Consider the following 24,394-nt stretch of genomic DNA (forward strand, 5'->3'; position numbering starts at 1 on the left):
GGGCTAAAGAGTAAATCTGGGCAGCAGTTATCAGCCAAAATGAGCCCATGGCAGCTGTTTTCAGTAAAGAAAAAACCTTCATTAGAATAGGGAACAGCAGCTGCAGTGACTGCCTCAGGCTGAATAGATCCCTATGAGATTTGGATGTCTTGTTCTCTCCTACTGGGTTTCTAACAAAATAATAAACGGATTTCTCTAGCAGTTCTCAGTTGGTCAGAGATGGAAGAGGTAAATCTTCATTAAAAAAAAACAACAACAACTGTGAATTGGATTTTACGGGTAAAATAGCTATCACTAAAACATTAAGCTAAGACTTTAAAGAGGGTTGGTAACAAGTGAAAGTAAAGACTTTAGTTTGTGATTATTTACTTGGGAGGGTTGGGAATGTTTGCGTATTAGAATTTTGTTAAGAGCCCATATAAATCATAAAGGAATAGCTTTTAGACTTTTACTGAGCGTGCCTTAGCAAATACCTTTACTGCTTTTTGTATGGCCTCTAAGAGTGGAGCTATGCTTTTCCCACCATTGTTATATTTTACAACACAATTTACAATATACCCCCCAAAAGAGCATTTCCTTTTTAGATTGTCACAAGGGCTATTGACAAGCTTATTTTTGACTTGAAAATAGAAGGGGTTTGTTGTTACTGTTTAATTTTAGATTTAGGCAAAGAAGTTTTCCTATAAGCTTCAAAACTGCCTGAGTACTATCTGATTTCACAGTTACATTTTCATCGGTAGATTTAAGGTTTGCTTTCACCAGGACAAAAAAAAACCGAACCTATGTTAACTTTTTTGGGGGGTATTATGTACATATTTGTTCCCAAATATGCCAATAATAAAATGAACATATTATGTTTTGAGTATTGTTCAGTGAAAATTTTAACATTTCAAAATTTTAGTGGAAGATAAGCTTTGGAAGAAAATTGTAACACTTCTACTGTCTGGCACTTGTTCAATGCTTGCATTTGCTATTTTAAGTCTCTAATGGAGTGTTTATTTGTTACTGTTATTAGAAGGAAAGTTATGACCTGATGATTATAAGGTATTAAATAAGATGATCAGAATTTTGAAGATTTACAGAGGACAGAAATTCCATTAACCCAGTTAACTCTTTATATCCTTCCCTCTTCTGTCTCTTTGCCTTTCTTTGCCCATTATATCTTCCATGCCCGAAGTAGACTACTCTATAAAAGTCTCTATAAAAGTCCCTAAGAAGTCTTTCTTGCCATCTCTCTCACCTGTTGAATTTCTCTCCTTTGTCCCATCACTTTTTTATTTAGGCACATGTATATATTTTTGCACTACTTGAGGTTCCTCTGTCTTAGCTTCACCTAGGCCACATGTGGCCTCGAGACCGCAGGTCCCCCACTCCGACCTAGGTCTTTGACATTGTTGGGATATTTGCCCCTATAACTCACAGCCTCCTGCTGATACTTCCCTTACCAGACCAAACCAAATGACCCTGAATTCAAAGTAAAGACATTTAATTAAACAGAATTAAAAGGCAGTAAGAGAAAGTTGCAAAGGATATTAAATGCTATTAATGATAATTCCCAAATGATTGCCACTCCTCTTCATGTCTCATACAGGACATTAGTTCTCCTCTACACAACAGCAGCTCAACGAAGGGTATTCAGGAAGCTCACCAAAGTACTCGAGAGCACTAGGCTTCTTGGCATTGCACTGAAGGCTAGTATTGTGGGCAGCAACACAAAAAACTTTGTCTCCTATCTCTGTATCTTTGCAGTGACTCCTCCCACCCAAGCCACTGCTGCCTCTTAGAATATTGAGTTTATTCCAAAACACATCACATTTCTACTTGAAACCCAAATGATATTTTGCTGCCCCTCTCACCTCCCATTCATTACCGTTTTTGTTGGGGCAGCTAAGTGGTACAGCAAATACAGCTCTGGACCTGGAGTCAGAAACTACTGAATTCAAATTCAGCTTCAGATACCCAACCTCTGTCTGCCTTGGTTTCCTTATCTGTAAAATGGGGAAAATAATAGCAACTACCTCCCAGGGCTGTTGTAAAGATCAAAAGATAATTTTAAATCACTTAGCATGGTGCTTGGCACATGGTAAGTGCTATATAAATGTTATATTTTATTATACACTTATCACAGGATTATAGGATCATAGATGGAGAACTATGGAAGGGGCCTTTGAGATCATTTGTCTTGTGCACCCTCCCTTCCCATTTTACAGGTGAAGAAACAAGCCCAGAGTGATTAAGAGACTTCTTAGTGGCACAGCAGTCATGTCCAATTCTTCATGACCCATTTGGGGTTTTCTTGGCAAAGGTGCTGGGGTGGTTTGCCGTTTCCTTCTCTTGTTCATTTTACAGATGAGGAAACTGAGGCAAACAGAGTTAAGTGACTTGTTGAGAGCCTCACAGCTAGTAAGTGTCTGAAGCTGGATTTGAACTCAGGAAGATGAGTCTTCTATCTCCTGGCACAGCACTCTACCCACTGTCCCACCTAGCTTCAGGGAATTCTAACTCAGGGCCTGTGACTCCAAGTTGAGCTCTACTTACACAGCTCCATACTACTTTCTTTATAGATGTACATGTTATCTTTTCCATTAAAATGTCAGTGCCTTGAGGGCAAAAATAATTTCATTTTTTGTCTTTGAGTTACCAGTGCCTGGCACTTAGCAGGTATTTAATAAATGCTTCATGATTGATTAGTTAATTGAACATATAATCCATGCCCAAACACATTCCCTTGCATACTATGTTTTCCCTTACTGAACTGTAAGGTCCTTGGGGCAAGAAGTTGTCATTTTTCAGCTTTACATCCTAGTGCCTAATACAAGGCCTTACACATAGTAAGTTCTTCATAAATGTTTGTTGCCTGAATTGAACTTTACAAATAATAAATACAAAAGGAGATATTTTAACCTATACAAATACTTGTGTGAATCATAGGGCTGTAAGAACGAATTAACACACATTGACCTGAGTCTAGCTCTCACCATAACCATTTGGAAGACACTTCACAGACTTGCTGGCTGGTCCAGTTAGGATCAGAAGAGTCTGATATTCTGTAACCTAGTCTTCTCCAAAAGTGTCTCAGGAGAGTTATTTCATTTTAGTGTTATCCATGCTATGTAGTTTATCTCCAAGGTGTGGCCTCTGAGCATGCTATGGCTTCTTGGAGCCACAGGTGAGTTTCAGCAGATGGACTAAACCAGGGGTGGGGAACCTGCATCCTGTGGCCCTCTAGGTCCTCAGGTGTGTCCCTTCTGAAACTTCTGAAGTTTGGATTCTGTCAAAGGGCCGCACTTGAGGACCTAGAGAGCCACATATGACCTTAAGGTTGCAGGTTCCTCACCGCTGGAAAGCAAGCTGAGGGTAACTGACCCCCATAGATGCATTAGGGGGATGTCTGCCCCAAGTATTTGAAAACTTCCCCCAACAGAATGGGCAGATGAGAACAACTTGTCCCAATGGCCATGAAGGTGGCTGAAGAAGCCACCGTGGAGCATACTTAGAGCTTGGTCAGACATTGAAGAGGCCACAGTCATCCACTGTATCTTAGGCCATTGCCAGTGGTCTTGACTTTTTTCTTGTCACTTGACTTTGATGACTCAGGAAGAATGAGGCTGATGACTTTGTTCAATTCGACCTCACTTAAATCCCATGACGTCATTGGTCCCCTTCAAAACAAAGGACAAATAACACCAGCAATAAGTTTATCCCCATAAAGGTCCCAGACCAAAGTTAATCTGCTTCCTCCCTCCTTTTACTAGAAGTGGGGTCCTAAGTCCATCCATAAGTATATCAGCATATTATGTAATTTCTTCCAGGTGCTTTGGAATTTAGAATCACTTTGCTTTAATAGAAATTGTATTTCAAATATAGTGGATTAGTGGAAGGAATCTAGAGCAGTCATGTCAAACTTAAGTAAAAACAGGGCCACTAAGGGCCACATATTAACATTATCTGCGTTCTATTGTATTTTTATTTATTTTGTGGAATATTTTCCAGTTACAATTTAATCTGATTCGATTGGCCTGCCAACTGTTTGAACCTCTGATCTAGAGAATCGGGTAGTGGGGAAAGCACTGTACTTGGCCTAAGAAGATTTGGGGTCAAGTGCAGGTCTCCCTACAGACTAACTGTGAGACATCATACATATCACCTAGACTCTCTGAACATCAGTTTTCTCTTCTTTAAAATAGAACCAGTAATACTTTTATTACTTACCTTAGAATAAGGAAAAGGCTTTATACATATATCCAACAATTGTCATTCTCTGCCCCTTCCCCTGTTTAGTTATTTCATTGTTGAAAAGATTTGTGCACGTCAGCCTAAAAAGGTTAGTCATAAGTGTGCAATGTTAAATGTTCATCACATATTTGAAAGCCATGTGTTCAGTTTTGAATGAAACGTTTTCTTTCTACTTTGCAGATTCTCCCAACTAGTGCACCCCTGGAGGGAGGCACAACATTAACAGTGTGTGGCTGGGATTTTGGATTAAGAAAAAATAATAAATTTGATTTTAGGAAAACCAAAGTTCTCATTGGAAATGAGAGCTGCATACTGAATACGAGTGAGAGCACCACAAATAAGTAAGATCACGAAGATGATTTCCTGTGTATATGTTCTCATAAAGAGAGCCATTGTTTTCAGATGAAGGCTTAAAAATATTGTCTAGTTAGTATGATGGGAAAAAAAGAATCTAATACTTGGTGTGGTTTTAAGTATTAGCATGACTGTTCTCCATTGATATTTCAGGTTGATTTGAAAGAGTAATGTTCATGTAGTATGAGTTGACCTTTGGAAGAATTTATTAAGGATTTCAAAGGAATTTTCCTAAAGGGAATAAAAAAAAGTTACATAATATTAATAATCATCTCTCATATCTGTGAAGCTGTACTTTTTTTAAAGATGAAACCCGTCCTTTTCTAAGTTTCTTCCTTTAAAGCTATAAAAATGTAGTTCCACAGGTGGATTATATTGTCAACTCAGTTTAAATCCAAAACTTTCTGTAAGCTATGCATCCCATAATGCATCAAGTACCCCAGAACTTGTAAACTGAGTGATACAATGAAACCTCTGAAAAGGTGGGGGCATCTGGCTAAAACTTCAATTTGGCAGGTTGCCAATTAAGTCCTATAAATTGAAAAGCTAACCTAATTAGTTCTAAGGAAAAGTGAAAGACTAAGTTATCCATTTTACTAAGATTAAAACATCAAGTATGACATTTTGTGTATTTAAATTTCTTGTCTTAGGAAAAACAAAATCTCTGTGAAACCCTTACTAAACACTACTTATGCTACTTTAGAGCTATGATTATGCTTATTGTTACATTATAATTTTCTATGACATTATAACAGGGAAATCCGTTTTTTAATCATGTTTGTACAGCTGTCGTGAGAGTCAAATGAGATCATATGTAAAGCTCTTTGCAAACCTTGAAGTACAATGTAAATGCCAGATATAATAATAATAATAATAGCTCATACATATATAGTGCTTTAAGCAAAACATTTCACATACATTATCTCATTTGATGCTCACAACTTGTGTGGCAGGTGCTATTATTATTATCCCTATACTGTTGTTGTTATAAAACTTTGAAATCTAATTCACATGCATACTTTCAGGTTAATTGTGTATTAATTGCATTATAATTTAACTTTTATTGTGTACAGTAATATAAACTGTTAGCTGTGCTATAAAGGAAAAAGCTATGCCTAACCTATGTATTTAAAAAATACATAGATTCATTCATAATTAACATCTTACTTATCTGAAAATAGATCATGTCAAAGTTCTTTTTTTGAAAAACTTCTACTTAGATAAACGCAATCCCCTTGCATTTCTGTGACCAAAAAAAAAAAAAAAAAACCTTTCTAGACAGTAAGAGGTAAATATCTCAATCTATATCTGAGTTATGAATTTTGAATAATTTGGAATGAAAAAGAAAGCTTTTATTGTTTTAACATAAATTAAGCTATCTGTGCATTATTTTCACTTGCCCAATATTTAAGATCTTGCTATTTTTATATTGCAATAATCATAAAAAACTAGAATTCCATGATTTCTGCTTTTATGATATCATGTCAAGATATAATTAAATGTGCTTAGATTAGAGACTTCATAATATGGGGTTAATATTTTTAAAACCAAAGTTAGAAAATACCTGCCCTGTGCAATATCTTGAATTTTCTTTTTTAAAGGTTGAAATGTACTGTTGGTCCTGCTATGAATCTGCATTTCAATGTATCCATCATTATTTCAAATGGTCGAGAAACAACACAATTTAATTCATTCTCTTATGTGGTAAGGCCAAATATTACTCTTCTCAGAAAATGAATAATCAGATTGATTGCTATTCAAACTGTTTAGCTTCTATTAACCATCACTGGTCAAAAATTAATAAGCATATTGTTTTAATTTTTTATGTTTTGCATTCAGGATCCTGTAATAACAAATATTTCTCCAAGCTACGGTCCCAAGGCTGGTGGCACATTACTTACCTTAACGGGGAAATATCTAAACAGTGGAAATTCTAGACGTGTTTCAATTGGTGGGAAACCATGTATTTTAAAAAGGTGCTGTAAATATGTTTTAATTATTTTATTTATTTAGTCAATTAAATTTGTCTCTGAATTATAAGTTGAGCAATTGTCAAAAGGCAATTTTTGTGGTTTTAAAAGTTCTATTTGCTTTTATATTAAGCAAATTATTTTCTCTATATACTCCCCTCTACTCATCTTTCTCCCTTTACTACTATTTTATTGATTTTCTCTTATTTTTTACTTTCAATTTTTTTAATTAACATGACAGTTGCATAATCACCTTTAAGATTGTGGAGACCACTAACTATGTAAATAGGAAAAACCAATTCCTTCAGATTTATAACTAATTATCCTAGATCATTGCAAGAAAAAGGGGGGGCTAGAGTACAAGAGGATACTTCTACTCAGCAAAATTATAATCAAGATACAGAAAAGATATGAATGACTAAATAAGGGGCTTAGGAGACCAACACTGCAAAAAAATAGGTTAACAGTTATATATACCGTATTGTCAAATTTTGATTGCACTGAACCATGATAAGCCTAGATTGAGGAAGTACTTCCTAAGCACTTGTGAGAGGCAGCAAAGCACTGGGAAAAGTAATAGACTTGGAATCATGAGAGCCCTGGGTTCACATCCTGCTTCCGATACTTAATAGCTCTGTGATCAGGTCCAACACTATAACGGTTGTTCTCTAAACCTCTGTTTCTTTATCTGTTAAATGGAGAAGATAGTTTCCTGCTTTTTATGAGCATCAGACAATACAATGTATGTAAAGTACTTTATAAAACTTAAGGTGCTGTATAGATGTTCACTATTATTAACCAGATGAAAAATTACCTTTGAGAAACCATTGAATATGGCCAATATTCACATTTATTTGTATAATTTGAAAGCATAGTACTTAAAAGTATTTGTTCCCTTTAATGATAAATATCCATTCCCTTCATTTTTTTTGTTCAGTGTGTCTCATAGTGTTCTAGAATGCTATACTCCTGCACAAACCATTCCAAATGAGTACCCCATTAAAATGAAAATTGACTTAGCCAATCGAGAAGCCTACAGTTTTACATACAAAGAGGACCCCATTGTTCATGAAATTCTTCCAACCAAATCTTTTCTTAGGTAAGTAAAGTAGATGTGAAAAAAAGAAAAATATGAGACTGCTGTAGAATAATCAAGAGAAACTGCAATTTTATCTCTGGCTTTGTTGCTATTACATTTATTTTGCAGATGGCCAATTTTTGAAAGGATTTTCTTCAGTTTCTGAGCACCATTTAATTTTGTTAATGTGACTTTATACCTAGGAAACACTTCCCACCTATTCTATCAAATGTTTCCATTGATTTCAGCAAAACAGATTAACAGAGCAATGTAATATTTATAGACACATGTTGTATACATACTGATACACATGTATTGTATAAATTTTCTCATGATAATTTTACTTACACACTAATATGGAACCACATTCATTTGTCCACCTTTCAACATATACTCACCCTGCCTGTCCTGAACCCATCTTTTATGCAGACCAGCTTCCCTTTAAATCGGTAGTTCATTGAACCAAATCAACCTAGCTCATTTCTTTTGCAACTCTCCAGCTCTCTAAGTCAAATAACAACAAAAAGTGGATTTATTTTAGTTCCCTATCATGCAAATGCCTGAAAGCTATTTTTTAAAGTTTCTTTAAGAAGCTGAAATCCAACTTATTTTCAGAGATGATTCTTTCATATGGTCTAGCAGATCAAAAAGAATATGTAATTCTCGAATTTGTGAGCTATAATTTTAAATATGTAAACATCTGCACATACATTTTGAAGAAGCTAAGAAAGCTGTTTCCATTGAACATCTTTAATCTTTTAATTAGACTCTGACTTTATGGTTATTCTGACTCTAAAATATTATCTGCATGAATTTGCCTCTAAGCTTACTGAAAAGCAAAATAAGATGCTGTAGTTTTTCTCAATATTATCACTTTTCTATTTTATTTTTACCAGTGGAGGAAGCACAATAACAGGTCTTGGGAAAAACCTAAATTCTGCTAGTGTTCCCAAGATGGTAATAAATGTCCCTGAAGTAGGAAGGAACTTCACAGTGGTGAGTACCTTTACTGTACTTATACACTATACTGTATCTTTTTCTGCTTTTTTTTTTTTTAAACCAACCTGGCTGGTTTTCAGTTAATGTAAGGACTTGGGATTTTGCCTTTAAAATACTTTGTCAACAATTATCCTTTGCACAACTCAAGCAGAAACATAAATTTGTAATGCAAATTATTGAAATTATTGAGTAACTCAGGTTTTGGTTTTTTAAACCTACAATATTTGGACACAAATGATGATTACACCCCTAAGATGATATTTTTGAAGGACAATTAACAAAAGAAAGTGTAAAAGTTAAAGAAGATTACAATGTTTTTTTCTTTCTCTTCTCCTCCTCCTTATTTTCTCTCTTATTCTGTGTGTGTGTGTGTGTGTCTTTGTGTGTCTTTCTCTCTCAAAGTGTTAGAAAAAAGTGTCCCTTTGCTCCAACAAAGGTCTCGGTGTGACGTTAACCCTGATTGCCTCACTATTTCATTAATTCTGGCTGTGGAGCAGGCACATTGTTTCTTGACCTCTCTGCCTGCCCTAAACCCCAGTCTTCTTAGTATCTCATCATGGCCTAATCCTGAAGAACATCCATCTTATCTTATTTTATTTACAGGGGTATGCAAAAATGAAATGACCACATGAGGTACCCTCTTAAAAGTTATTGACCATTATTTGTATTGCAGCCAGTTGTATTTTTATATGTCAATTCTTCTGCCTGTTTCATCCTATATGGAACATTAAATCAATTAAATTTCTGTTAGGACTTCAGTACTGTTAGTGCTGATTTTGAGGATCTTCATGTTTTAATTTCTACCACAACTTTCACAGTAAACCTGAAATGAAAGTTGAAGCTGTTGCCTTTTAGCTGTATCTTAATTGAGCAGATCATAGATTGAATTGCAGCACTTTTTCTTAGATTCTCTATCCCAACATTTTTTGAGGACTAAAATCATCATAATCTTCAATTACTGAGACCAATTTTGTGCTAAATATGTCAAGTTGAATTACAACACAATAAGGTCATCTCAAATGAAATTTCTCTTGATCTTCTCAATCAGTCACATTGCATCACCTCTGAAGTATTATTAGATTTTTATCATACTCCTGGAGAGGCCGTGCTGTGTCAAATGAACAAACAATTGAAGTAAAGTACTCTGAAACCAATTCCAACATATAGACACAAAGAGAGTTCTGACTACCACTACTACTAATTTAAAGAATATTTGTATTTCATATCAGAAGATTAATGAATTTCCATTAGCAAATAAAAATAAATCTATCTTTATGCACTCATGTATGTATGTGTAGAATACATGTGATTTTTGTGTAGAAGTCTAGGAAATTATAATCAGATAAGACTATGATCTAGCTTATTAACTAGTGACAAATTTTCTGTCTTTTTTCATAACCCATCATTATACCTGTACAGAGAGTACTCATTGGTTTCATAAGGAACTGCCCATCAAAAAGAAAGATAGAGTATCATTGAAAGATGAGATTCTGGGCTGTTTTGTATCTAGGGGAAAAAGTCAATTAAATTTCTACTGCTTCAATGACAAAAATGGTAGCATAGTGAGGGCTAGATCTTTCTATATAGTCATCAGAATTAGGTATTAAAAGATTCACTAGGTCCATTTTATGGCTGTTTGTTAAACTGCCTTACAAACAGCAGATATTTGACTTCTGTATTGTTTGTTGACTATGGAAACTGAGGCCAGTGATGATGAATTGGATCTATGGGAGCTTTTGGCCTCTGATGCTATGACTCACATCATGAGTCATGTCAATGTCCATGCATATTAACCTTACTATGCATCTATATTGGCAAGCATTGTTTAAAAAAGAAAAAAAAGGCAAGCACTTTCTAACCAGACTGTGCATTGATTTATAAATGCATATTCTCCTTTAGCAGTCAGCATTTCAAAATGTAGTTTTCAAATTCCTCTGTTTTATACATGGAATTATTGTGATGACAGTAAAATTGCTCATTTGTGGTTAATTCAATTTCACTTCTCAAGCCAATGTGAGTAAAAAGCTTTGAATATCATGATGCTAATTTGGCAGAGGGCGAAATTGTATTGTATATATTTAGAAGGGAAAAAAAGCAAATTCATATCCCAGTATTCTTACAGTAGAGGAAGCACAGTAGTAGACAGAGTGTTGAACATGGATTCAGAAAGTCCTAGCTTTACTTTCTACTTCTGACTTTTAGCTGTGTGACCCTGGGCAAGTTTCTTTACATTAATGTGCCTCAGTCACCTCCTTAGGACTTAATTCCCTTAATTACAGATGGTCTGCTATCTGGGTTGGTATATGGAGTTCTCTGAGCTAAGAAACTGCAGATGTGGAGCTGGAATCAGGGTTCTTGATCTGGAATCCATGAACTTTTTTTTTAATTTGACAACTGGATTTCAATATAGTTGGTATCCTTTCTTCATCCTATGCATTTTTTGCATTAAAAAGAAGGGGTCCAAAGGATTCACTAGACTGCCTAAGTGTTCCATGACACATAAGAAAAGGCTAAGAACCCTTGTCTGGAGTGTACCTCAGAGGTCATATAGCCCAACACCTCTCTTTTTATAGATGAGGACACTGAGGCTTAGGAAGGTTCAGTAATTTGCAAAAGGTCACACAGGTTGTGAACCAAAGAGGCAGCATTAGAACCCAGGTCCTTTAACTACAGAGCCAATGTTCTCACAACCTGACCTCATACATGTATCAATTCTTCAAGGATCTCTCAGTCACCAAATATTTATGAATTGCTAACTGAGTCATGTACTATACTAGGCACTAAGATATAAGTATCAGGAATGAAATGATTCCTGTTCAAAAAATGCTTACATTTATAAAGGTCTGGTAAAGACTGATGCTAATGGCAATGGAAATCAGTACTTGGGTCCATCTTAAATACATCTTTCTAAAAATTTTTCCATATATGATTTTTAATAAATTATCTGAGTTCAATTCCAAGTTTTCTTTTTCATGATTTTTATGTATTTCCTAAGTCTTTCTACATGTGATTAAATTATTGTTTTGCTCATTATACTTTTCTAAAAGAAAGAAATTAAAAGCGACTGTCACTTGTTTTCATTGCTCTTGGGAAAAATCAGCCACTTTACCCATAAATATGCCACTTCGCATAACTACTAGCAATAATAGGAAATCACATTTCCTAAAATGTCAGAAATCAGGATTCAAAAGTCCCATTGTTTAGCTATACAGCACTAAAAATCTTCATAAAAGATCAGGACAAGATTTGGAATATAATCTGAGGGAGATACTTACATGCAAAGTGGCAGTCAGGCAACAAACATTTATTAAGTGACACTATGTGACAGACACTATGCTAAGTGCTGGAGATATAAAGAAAGGTAAAAGAGTCCCTGCTTTTGATCTAATGGGCGAGACAACATGCAAACACTGTGTACAATGAGCTATAGAGAGTATAAATTGTAAGTAATCAATAGAAGGAAGGCACTCGAATTAAGAGGGATCAGAAAAGATTTCTTGTGAAAGATCAGATTTTAGCTGGGACTTGAAGGAAGCCAGAGAAGCCAAGAGGCAGAGATGAGAAGGTAGAGCATTCCAGGCATGGGGGACAACCAGTGAAAATGGCAAAGATTTTGGGAAGGGAACATTTGCCAATATGCAGAATTCTCCACTAGCTCTTATTTAAGTGATGGAAGATGAGGTAATATCCCTCCCGTGTCTCTCTGTCCTATTTTCATAGGAATAGAAAATAATTAGGTAAACCTACACAGGAGGTCCAGCTTCAGAAACAAGAGCATGGATTATTAAATGCTGGTAAAACTTATCTCCATCTTGTGTAGAAGTACCCCACTCTATCTGGATAGGACTTAACATTAAGCAGTAAATTGGAGGCTTTAAAAAAAAAGTTAAGTTTTATATGGTAGTAAAATGTAAAAGTTATTATTGCTATAACCTAATTTTTTGATCTGCTTATTTACAGTGGCTAATTGTTTCCCACTACAGGCATGCAAGCATCGCTCTAATTCAGAGATAATCTGTTGTTCGACTCCTTCCTTACAACAGCTAAGTCTGCAACCTCCCCTGGAAACAAAAGCTCTTTTCATATTTGATGGTATCCATTCCACTTACTTTGATCTCATTTATGTCCATAATCCTGTATTTAAGCCTTTTGAAAAGCCAGTGATGATCTCAATGGGCAACGAAAACGTACTAGAAATTAAGGTAAGAAATGCTTAAATGCTCCCTTAAATCACCAACTTGAGCCTAATTGGCTTTTTACTTATAAGAGTGAAATGATTGTATTCTTTAATTATAACACATTCTACATCAGCAAATATCTAAGCTCTGAAGCACAAATCTTTTTGGCATAACATTAAAGGGAAGTGTTAATAGTGGGCTATCTCTTTGTGAAGAATTGGAGGAGGGAACCTTTCTTATTATGTACATATAAAAAAGTAACAATAAGTGTTAGGCACAGATCCATTAAAAGCTGCCTGTGAATACATTATCCTGCAGATGTAATATATTTTCCTGGACCCCTAAATGTACTGACTGAAAGATAAAATTTGACATTTTTGGTAAATAAATCCATCCTTTATAACTATCTACTTCCTTATATCCATTGAATTTTGTAGTGAGGTATGGTCATGTCAGAACAACTAATCAGTGAATGGAATCTAAATTCCATTAGGGGTGCCTGAAACCATGCATAGGGGTTATCCTCTGAATAGAAAGGAATAGTAAAATAATGGCATTTTTAAGGCTAAAGAAATTTTAGTAGTCATGTAATCTAAAATACTCTGTGACCCTCTGTAAATCGCTTAATTTCTCAAAACTTCAGTTTCTCATCTTTAAAATAGAAATGGTTATATGTACCTCACAGTGTTGTTGTGAGGCTCAAATGAGAAAATGTATATAAAGTACTTTGCAAGCTTTAACGGTTTACAGCTTAACAAGCATCCTTGTCATCATAATCATCTCCATTACTACTTATTTATTGAGAAGGAAACTGAGGCTCAAAGAGACTAAGTGACTTGACTGTTTAGTTAGTGATAGAACTGAAGACATATCTCAGGTCTTCTTATGTGGTTCTAATTGTTCTGGTCTTTAATAGCAAAAAAAAAAAATGAACAAGATGACCATAGTGGTAGTATGTTTTTGTATTACCATTTGTGACCTTTCTTGTTGGAAATAACAAACTATATACCCATCAGCAAATTGACTTAAATAATTAGAATTGATTTTTCCAAAGGATAACCTGGATTCAAGTATGAACACAAGGATTATCCTCTTTTGAAGTAAGATAAGTCATATTGGTTCATTTCCATTAAAGGATTGAAAACATTCTGAAACCAGAATTCTTTTCTGGCAGCATTCTCTCATCTAGACCACAATATGTGCTCTTTGATTTGTGTACATGCAAACACACATATGTACATACCTCACAATCATTTACAATAATTAAACAAGCACAGCATGAAATTAAATGGTAGCCTGCTTCAGTGAACAAACTGTTCTACCAAACCAAAGTTCTTTCATCTACTTCTTTAATTAGTTTTAGAAAGGGAGAAAGAGCTTTTATCACATCTTTTTTTTTTCAATAAAACTAATCTAGTGTGACATATTTTGCATTCAACAAATTACTGTATTTGCCATTTGAAAGAATCCATTTGGTTCCTCTTAATGAAAACAAGAAGTTTTATGTGAGAATATTTTTACACTCAGGAAAATTGTATTTTTTTTCAGTTGTTTCATCTATAATTTGGGGATTAGAGATAAATGGCCCCATTATCTGTCCCTCTAAGCAAAATCTTATATAGAAAAGACAAGTCCTTTTTCCCTAAATTAATACTTCTCACTGAGGGCTCCCAAAACTTGCTTGACCAAGAAAAACATGATATGACATGATTATCTTCAGAATCATTTAGCACTATTTCCAATGTGAACAATACAGATAGACACCAGGCACTTTCATCTCTTGTTTTCATATAGAATGACTGTTTGGCCTGCCAGTGGTTGAAACAGCCTTCAATCTCATGGGATAAGTCAAGAGAGATGACTGGGGGTAGCAGGAGGCAGCAAAAAACTTCATGTTTTTCAGGGATGTGTTCAAATGTATGATTTTATTATCACAGTACTACTACCCTGCCTCCCATATACTTTTCCTTATGTGAATTGAATTGAATCCAATTGAATTATGCTTAACTGGAAATTTACAGCGAAAGACAGGATTCAGCTGAAGTGTCCTTATTCTAGTACTTCATCAGTTACTGAAATCAAGCAAATTAAAATCTGTGCCTCTCTTTGGAACAGCAGAGATGAATGAGTAGTGGGAAAGAAAGTAGGAGAGGAAGCAGTGTTTGCTACCCTCAGGGGAAAATTCAACTGTTTTATTGTGATTTCATTTCATGCTGTGCTTGTATAACTCCTGGTTAGGAAGTACACGTATTTGTAATCAGTGACAGCATTTGGCACATAGTATGTTTATTTTATATTGCAATTATATTTATATGCTAATGTATTCATTCATGATACTGTTATCTATGGAATCAGATCAAGAAAGGCTGTAGAGAATAATGGAGAGTATTGTATTTGCAATCTGGAAAGTAAATTCAAGCTCAGCTCCAACTCAGCCTTACTGTGCAACCCTGAGCAAGTCATTGAATTGCTCTGAATATCAGTTTTCTCATCATAAAAAGTGGGTCATAACTACCTGGCTTACTATTTTCCCATGAGGAATACATTTTGTAATCTTAAAGGGATACATAGCTGGGAGCTCCTCTTGTCAAAGTGGGATTTGCTGAGTGTCTCTGGGGAAGGCCATAGTATTCAAACAGGCAGGAATGCTTTGGTGAAAACGGTGAGATAATTGTCATCTGTATGCTTCATCCAGCACTGGCCACAAATGATAACACTGTGTCCACAAAGATTCCAACAGCATTGCAGGCTCAGTTACTCTTCTGTATAGACTTGAAACTTTAATGACACATTGGGTAGGTTATGACCAAAGCTGGAAATTAGCCAATACTGACAATGATCAAGAAATATTATTATTATAACAAATAGCTAGCATTAATATACTGTATGCAAATTTAAGATCTGCAAAGCATTTTTTACATATTATTTCATTTGATCCTCACAATAGCACTGAAGGTAGGTGCTATTTTTATAATACCCATTTTGTAGTTGAAGAAACTGAGCCAAACAGGTTTAGTGACTTGTTCAGTGTCACATAACCATTAAGTGCCTGAGGTTAGATTTGAACTCAGGTCTTCCTGAGTCCAAGTCCAATACTCTAGCCACTGTACCACCTCCCTACGTTTGTAGGTTGACTCTTGTAAACTTATAGTATATTTTTATCATCATGTGATTTTTTAAAAATGATATTAATTTTTTTAAAATAAAATGTTATTCCTAACAATGAGATTTCACAGTTATGTGCCAGGTAACTCTAGTATTAACTCTTAAGTGAAATAAACATTCACAAGCTTCTGGTGATCAACTGAAAATAAAAATAATGCCCAAGCAAATATTATCTTATTTTTTCTTAATTCTCTGATACATATTATAGTTATGTTCCTCTCTTTTGCAAACTTTAGTGTCTTTTGTAGCATATCTTGCTGGAATTTGTTTCACAACAGGATAAGTCCAGAGGGGAAATACCAGGAGTTTGGCTAAACAAAAATAAGATCCAGGTATTGTAAATCAAATAGCCTAGTGAGAAGTCATATGTTCAATTGTCAAGAAGTCAACCAAGATAGAGAGGACTAGGCAGACAAGTAATCCTGCCCCCCCCCAAAAAAAACAAAATCACCTTGCCTCAGAATTCCAAGGGACTCTCAATTCCTCTAGTTCAATCTTTCCCTTTGCTAGAATCACCTCTATTACATTCTCAACAAGTGGTTATCCAGCCTAGACTCGAAGACCTCCAGTGAAGGGGAGCCCACAACCCTGAAAGGTAGTTAGTTCCCCTCTGAGACAGCTAAAACTTTTAGGAAATTATTTATGTTGAACCCAAAGTGCCACCCCACTAACTTCAACCCATTATTACTAGTTAGTTCTCACCACTAAGACCAAGCAAAACAAGTCAATTCTCTCTTCAACATGACATTCTACATATTTGAGATAGTTCTCATGTACCCATATCTCCTCGTCTTTAGGCTAAAACCCCCTCCCATTCCTTCAACTAAGTGTTGTATGGCTTCATCTCAAGGTCCTTCATCTTCCTGACCATCCTTTTCCAGAATCACTCCAAGTTCATGGCATTACATAGGATCATAGTTCTAAAGTTTGAAGAAACCTTAGAATTCATCTAGGTCAGCCCTTCATTTCATAGACAAACAAACTAAATGTGGGAGAGGTTACCTGAATTGTCAGAGGCCACAGAGGAAGCAAGTGACCAAACCAAGATCCAAACTCGGGGTTTCTGATGTCATTGTCCGTCTTAAAATGTGTGTCCAGAACAGACCAGAGCAGAATGCAATGGATTTTCTGTCTCTATTGAGCTGGAAATTATACTTCAATTAATGGCTAAGATAGTCTAATGCCTGGCCCTCTAGACTTTCTGTGTCATGCCCCCATGTCGCCCCATGCTTTCAGCTTTTCCTTCCGCCACCCATCTAAGCTTCATTTTATGTGTTGGCTTTCTTCATTAGGATGTAATGCTTGTAAGGGCAGGGACTGCTTCTATTTGTATTTGTTGTATTCCCTGCACTTAGCACATAGTAAACACAATAAATGCTAGTTGCCTTATTTTTTTTATACTACTGACTTTTAAAATTTTTATTGAGATCTTATGTTTGGCCAATAGTCTTCTTTTCCAAATATACTCCTTTTTCCCTTCTCTACTCAGAGAGCCATGCTTTATAAACAAAGAATTTAAAAAAGAGAGAGAAAGAAAAGAAGGAAAAATCAGTTCAGCAAAGTTAACCGGCATATCAACCAAACCTGGTAATATATTCAGGATTCCATATCAACTAGCCCTCAATTCTGCAAAGAAAGAAGGGAGGCACATTTTCTCATTTCTTCTTCAGGGCCAAGCTGGGTCATTATAATTGCATCATAGTCAGTTTCTTTTTGTTGTTGTTCTTTCCATTTACATTATTATAGTTGTCATGCATGTGGTTTTCATGGTTCTGATTATTTACATTTTCATCTGTTCATATAAGTCTTCCCATTCTGTGTATTTTTCATTATTATTTTTTCTTATAGAACAGTAATATTCCATTACATTTATATTTAGACATTACTCAGTAGCCTGGCATCTACTTTGTTTCCACTTCTTTGTTACTACAAAAATATTTTTGTATATATGGGATCTTTTTATCTATTTTTGACTCCTTGGGATACATACTTGACTGCTGTTTCAGAATAGTAAGTAAACCTGCAGTTCATTTGGTGTAGAGAACTCCCAACTGAAGAAACTCTCTTGACCAGTGCAGATTGTAGCACATTTTCTGCAACTAAAGTCTTAAAGAGTTAGTTACTCAGGGCACTGAGAAGGGCCTTGCCAAGGCAGCTAGGCAGTGCAATAAATAGAGCACTGGACCTGGAGTCAGTAAAACTGGAGTTGAAATCCAGTCTCAGACACTTACTAGCTGTATGATCCCGGTCAAGTCACTTAACCTCTGTCAGCCTCAGTTTCCTCAACTATAAAAATGGAGATAATAATAGCACCTACCTCCCAGGGTTGTTGTGAGGATCAAAAGAGATAATATGTGCCAAAGTGCCTAGCACAATGCCTAGTGCATAGTAAGCCCTATATAAATGGTTATTTCCTATGCTTTCCCCCCCAACTTGGTTACCTGGACAGTATGTGGCAGAGGAAGAACTTGACCGCACGTCTTCCTGAATCAGAAGCCAGCTTTCTGTCCAGCATGCCATACTATTTAATACATGTTTATTGACTTTCTGACATAGATAACAGTGTGAGCAAAACTACAAAGGTAGGAAAATATGGAGCGCATGTGGGAAACCACAAGGCATGATCCAGCTTGGTTGGAATACTGAGTGGCTAATGGGGACGAGTGTGACATAAGAACAATAGAGTAGACCAGATGAGGGCGGGGATTGTTTGAACTTTATTGGAAGACATTAAACATTTTTGAGGAGAAGAGTGATATGACACTATAGATTACCACAGGTGCAAATGAGTGGGCATCTGGTAGGCAGAGTTTGGAATTATACAAAGAATTCAGGCCAGAAGCGGGTGAGCAGGGATAGGAGAAGACTAGAATAAATGGACTTGAAGGGGAGATAACACGAAAAGATCAGTGGTAGAAATTCCATGGCTACATGGAACATGGAACAAGCAAGGGCTTGTCATCTTACCTTTAAAGAACCTCTTCTTATTTAAGGGTTACATATTCCAGTTTTCTAGAAGCAGGGTCCCTAAATCTGATTCCTCTTCACTGGCTCAGTCTTGTGGATTGAGAGGGTCCCTGGAAGGGCACTGTTATATGTGTTAGAGAAGGAATGTTTTCAGAGTGGGATATTTCCCAAGCTGAAGGGAGAGTAGTAATCCATTCTGGGACCTGAGAGCAGAGATAGTGCCTTAAGCCCTAACAAACAGGGATCCAGAAGCAAAAATGGAACTCGATACTTAGCTGAAATTACTTGGGTTTAGGAATTTATAGATACCTATTAGAATTGGTCTCAGAGTGTAAGTCAGTGTCAAGAATTGCCTTGCTCCTAAGCCTCTCGCTCCCTTACTCTACTACCTAAATTTATCTACTTGCTTCCATCTCAAGGTTTAGGCCAACCTACATGTCAATTCTAACCTTAGGCAGGTTGTATGCAAGGCGTGTTAGTCTTAAAAGATATTGATGAATCTAGAGTAACAAGCCTAATTCTTGCTTGTGATATCCCCACGCTTCTTTCTCACACCCTGTCCCTGGCTCCTGATATAATCCTGTCCACTCCTTGGCCTGATCTCTTGACCATCTGCTCTCTACAATCTCTTTAACATTTAGTCCTTGATTATTATTCTATACCTTTTTTCCTACTTAGATACATGGTATCTGCCTCTTCTCCATACCTTAGCTGCCTTCCTGGACTTGAGCTCTGACTTTTAGGAGCTTATTGGATTTATCATTGGGCCTTTTTTTGCTATCTCAATTTCTAGTCCAAGCTTCCTTGCTTTAGCCAGTCCTATGGCCACCCAAATCCTGACATTACAGTGGTGAGACCACTGTAAAAGAAAGACCAGCTGGCCAGAGTGAGGGATGAGAGACGATTTCTGACACAAGGTGAAGTAAAATTGATTTCTGTTACACAAAGTATTCATCTTTACATTAGATGTAACTCATTGTGAGAGGGGAGATGCCCATTATATCACCTCATATACCCCCTCCATGGGCACTGAAGTTCAGTCTACAGGAGAAGTAGTTTTTATTCTTGTTCAGTCTGATTTCTGCTGAGTTACGTGATGAATTTCATCATTCTGTTTTTAGACATTAATCACTTTAGAAAAAAAAAAACAGACCGTTGGTTATTTTTCAGATACACGACTTATATTTTCCAATTTCTGCCTGTTTTTCATACTTTAAAAGGAACTTCATGAGCACCTTTTTCTCTTTTTGCTTCTCAAAGTTGGGTGGAGATTTATGTTGTTTCCTTATCATAATTTTTTTAGTTTTATGTGGATGAGAAAAAGTAGCTCTATCCAGTCTGGGATTCATTTTTCTGAAGCTGAATGTTTATTTGGCAGTATTGTTATTTCCTTATTTGAAGAGTTCTTGGACCTCAAGGAATGAGTATCTGTAAATGTAAATGCAACATAGTCTTCCCTTCCCCCACCTTAGTTATTATCTAGCCAAGAAAGCCACATTTTAGTTCTTTCCCCATAAATCAAGCCCCCAGCTCTTTAATCTCTTCGTTTGCTCTTCTATGAATTCCCTTCAATATGTGAATGCATACCTCAGCCTTGCACAGAGCTAACCAACAAGTTGTCATTTGAGGCCCTATGGTGGTGACCTGTTAGATTTATGGACCTCTTGTTAGATTGCCTTCTAAGTCTGACCCCATTCCATGATATATTCACATTGCCTAATGTTCACTTAACATATATGATCTTTTCCTTAGGAAGAGTTTTGTTTATATGTATTTTACCTAAATCCTAGTTTCCTATAACAAAGGAGTATCACTTTCTCTGAGCCTTTTTTTTTTACTAAGATAACAATAATTCCTGTCCTATCAACCTATTAGGGTTGCCTTGAGATTGAAATGAGAGTATATATATCTATCTATTTATATCTATCTATCTATCTATCTATCTATATCTATAATGTGTGTGTGTTTGTGTATGTATATATATGTATATACATATATACACAGATATATGAAAGCACATTTTTATAGTTTTTTATACTTTTTAAGGTTTTTTTTCATGTTTGCTATGATATGGTTTTGTCACATTTAAAGTATATTAACTGGCATATATCTGTAAAGGTTAAGAAAAGCAGTAGTTTCTGAATATTAACACATCTTTTCTCAAATTAGTAGTGGTTTATTCATTTGATGAATGGCTGCTGCCCTCAGTTATGGTAGTCTGATAATGAGATAAATTATGCTTGTGGCTATTCCTTTGTTCTCAAATCTAACTTTTGGTTCCATTAATATGTTGTATAATGTGCTAGCATGGCATATTAAATAGAGCCATCTCCAAAGCCAGCAAGACTTGGGTTCAAATCCTGCCTCTAACATGCTGGCTGTGTGACCCTGGGCAAGTCATTTTTATCAGTGCTCTAGGAATACCTCTACGACTATGAATTGCAGAGAAGGCATCAACCTGCATTGGTAGAAGGGGATTTCCTCACCTGGGAGTTCCTTATCCCAGTGAAGTCACAGATCCAGTCCCTATCCTAAAATAGCAGTTAGGCATATATCCCAAAGAGTCAAAGATAGAATTCAGATACACACACGGAAAGACACACACCAACGTGTGCTCTATTTTGTAGTAACAAAGAACTGGAAACAAAGTAGTTCAGTCTTAGTCCTCCTAGTATGTCAAGAACCCTGTCATTGAATTGAGTAGGGTCTTATAGTAATTATTTTAAAAAACGAACTTAGAGGGAAATGTAAAAATGCAAGTTAGCAGAAAGCTTGTCAAGAAGCTGCCAGGTTCAAACAATATTGTCTGCCCTCTTTAGGCTGAAGTTAGCCTATATAGCCTATATAACTTGCTCAGTGTTTCAAAGATATGTGACTTCATCAGTATGGGTGTCCCTATCACTGACACAGATTACAACTTCTCTCTGCCTTATTAGACCACATGCATAAATTGCTGTGACCAAAAAAGTTCTTCACCCAGTGGCCAACTTTCTGTTGATGAGAAGGTCTATGAGGATCCTTCCAGCTCGAGCTATGATTCTAGAATGGATATCTTCAAACTTAGCTAGGCTTGTCCTCAAATTGTGTGTGTGTGTGTGTGTGTGTACGTATGTACACACCCAGCCTATCAGAGTAACTGGGTTCAAATTCTGGTCTGGCCACTTGTTACCCTGTGTCACCTTGGGCAAAACACTTAACTTCTCTGTCCCTCAGTTTTTCCATCTAGAAAAGGAGTGGCTTGGGCCAGATGGCCTCTAAGGTCCCTTTCAGCTTTAAATCTATAACCCTTTGATCCTCTCCTTGAATGAGAGGACCTGTCAGAGGTTATGTCCCACTAGCATAGCCTTTGAAAACCTAGAGTCACCTCCATGCCAGCATAAAGCATCGGAAAAAGTTGAAAATTTTGTTTCATAATTGCCCTTTAAAAAATACCATTCAACAATGTGATAGAATGGTTCTATTTTCAAAAGGATTGTGCCAATTTGCCCTTAAGAGAGTCGAGTAAAGAAGAAGTCTAAAAACTTTTTTTATTCTATTCTAAGAATCAAATAAGTACAGTAGAGGCATTGTGGAAAATGCAGCTAAGAGGCATCACCTGCATTCAAGACCCTGAATCCTGCCTTAAATAGGACTTGCATGACAATGGATAAGTCACTTTAACCTCTCTGGGCCACAGTTTCCTCATCTGTAAAATGGGATAATAACACCCTCATAGGGTTTTTGTGAGGATCAAATGAGATAGCACACGTAAAACTCTTTGCAAACCTTAAAGCACCATATAAATGCTATTATTAATAGTAGTTAAAATATTAGTAGTAGAAAAAAAAAAGCACTGAACTTGGTGTCAGGAAAAGTCTGATTGTGAATGTTGGCTTGTATCACTTATTAGCTATGTGTTCCCAGGCAACTCATTTATGATCTCTGAGCCTCCATTTCCTCTTCTGGAAAGAGGAGATTATAATCCTTATAGGGTTGCTATGGGAGAAGTACCTTTTTTTAAAGAGTCATAGAAATGTGAGCTGCAGCCACAAGTAGAGAATAATTGCTTTGATTTCTGGAATGCTGATGTAAAGTGCTGTCTATGAATAAATGAATTGAATGAAGGAAGGAAGGAAAGAAGGGAGACTAATATAATCCACCTGTGGGCTAAGTCCAAAAGATAGGCCTTAATTTTACAGTATTTTTATAATATCCCTCAATTGTGACCCTTCCTGGTAGTTGTTGAGGATCTCAAGGATACTAATGAACAACATCTATTTTTCTTTTCTTCCAGGGAAATGATATTGACCCTGAGGCAGTAAAAGGTGAAGTATTAAAAGTGGGAAATAAGAGCTGTGAGAATATCCGCTTGCATTCTGAAGCAGTCTTATGTACGGTCCCCAGTGACCTGCTGAAACTGAACAGCGAGCTAAATATAGAGGTGGGATTCCTGAATTACTTTCATGTTTATTAATAAGGATGCCACTGTAATTATGTCACTTGCTGCCTTAAAATACATCCTACAAGCTCATTTGTATGTTAACTTAAGTTCATCAAGGCAGCCTGGATTCTTGGTTGTGACTTGACAAATAGTGGATTTTGGTTACATTGTCCCCCTACCAGTTAAGCTCATTTTCTGAAGGCCTGGCTGAGGCAACTTTTCCAAACAGCAAATAACAAGATTTCCCAGACAATAGCAGGATCTGTCAGCAGATCTCAAAGTCTCATTAAATGGACGACCTCCACAAAGTCTTATTTAATAGATGACTTCCTGGCTAGTTCCTGACGGTCTAGATCAGCCACCCCCCACTATATTCTTCTCTTTGTGGATTTCTGAGATATACAGAAGAGAGGGAATGCAACTGACAGCCGCAGATTCTCCTCATAACTCCCCTCCATAGAGCTCTCCTAGCATACCAATTTCTCCTGTCCTATTCCTTTAGCATGTTCTAAATTGTATTATAGCTTTTTCTATGTATTTTATCACTCCTATTAGATTATAAACTTTGAGGGCAAGGAGCATTCCAGGCTCCTTGAATGGAGGACCTTGAATGTCAGCCTAAGGTTACCATGAATTTGGCTGCTAACATATCCTCATCTCTAAGCCCAGCCATCTCAACATGCCCAGGAAATTAAAAGCAGCCCCTCACAAAAATAATAAAAAATAAAAAGAGTTAAGAACCACTGGGAAATAACATTAAGATCATGACTACACAGTTTAAATCATAAAATGGAAATTTTATATTTATACAATTAATTTATTCTCAGTAAAGTGGGTGAATGTATAAATACTCTTAAAATCTTTTAGAAAAGCAACAAACTGAATAAATGTTAAGAAAGCAAGAAAAAAGCACTAAAGTTTAGCATATGGTGTCATAGATTGGAATTCAGTAGTCCTGAGTCTTTCCAAGCAAAGCATCTGGACTGGACTTGAGATTTTATTGGTGTGAGTGTCTCTCAAGGAAAGA

At 36.2% G+C, this 24,394-nt stretch overlaps 1 protein-coding gene across 1 annotated transcript in view; it reads left to right on the plus strand.

Moving 5' to 3' along the window:
- Positions 1-24,394, plus strand: part of MET (MET proto-oncogene, receptor tyrosine kinase) — a 153,691-nt gene that overhangs the window by 99,440 nt on the left and 29,857 nt on the right. The window contains exons 6-12 of the mRNA XM_027845025.1: positions 4,417-4,577; positions 6,192-6,294; positions 6,430-6,566; positions 7,498-7,659; positions 8,535-8,634; positions 12,621-12,839; positions 23,221-23,367. Coding sequence (XP_027700826.1) covers positions 4,417-4,577; positions 6,192-6,294; positions 6,430-6,566; positions 7,498-7,659; positions 8,535-8,634; positions 12,621-12,839; positions 23,221-23,367 — 1,029 coding nt within the window. The remainder of the gene's footprint in view (positions 1-4,416; positions 4,578-6,191; positions 6,295-6,429; positions 6,567-7,497; positions 7,660-8,534; positions 8,635-12,620; positions 12,840-23,220; positions 23,368-24,394) is intronic.

This window comes from Vombatus ursinus, unplaced genomic scaffold, assembly GCF_900497805.2.
Source record: "Vombatus ursinus unplaced genomic scaffold, bare-nosed wombat genome assembly UNPS02014946.1, whole genome shotgun sequence".
In the NCBI taxonomy this organism is placed as follows: domain Eukaryota; kingdom Metazoa; phylum Chordata; class Mammalia; order Diprotodontia; family Vombatidae; genus Vombatus; species Vombatus ursinus.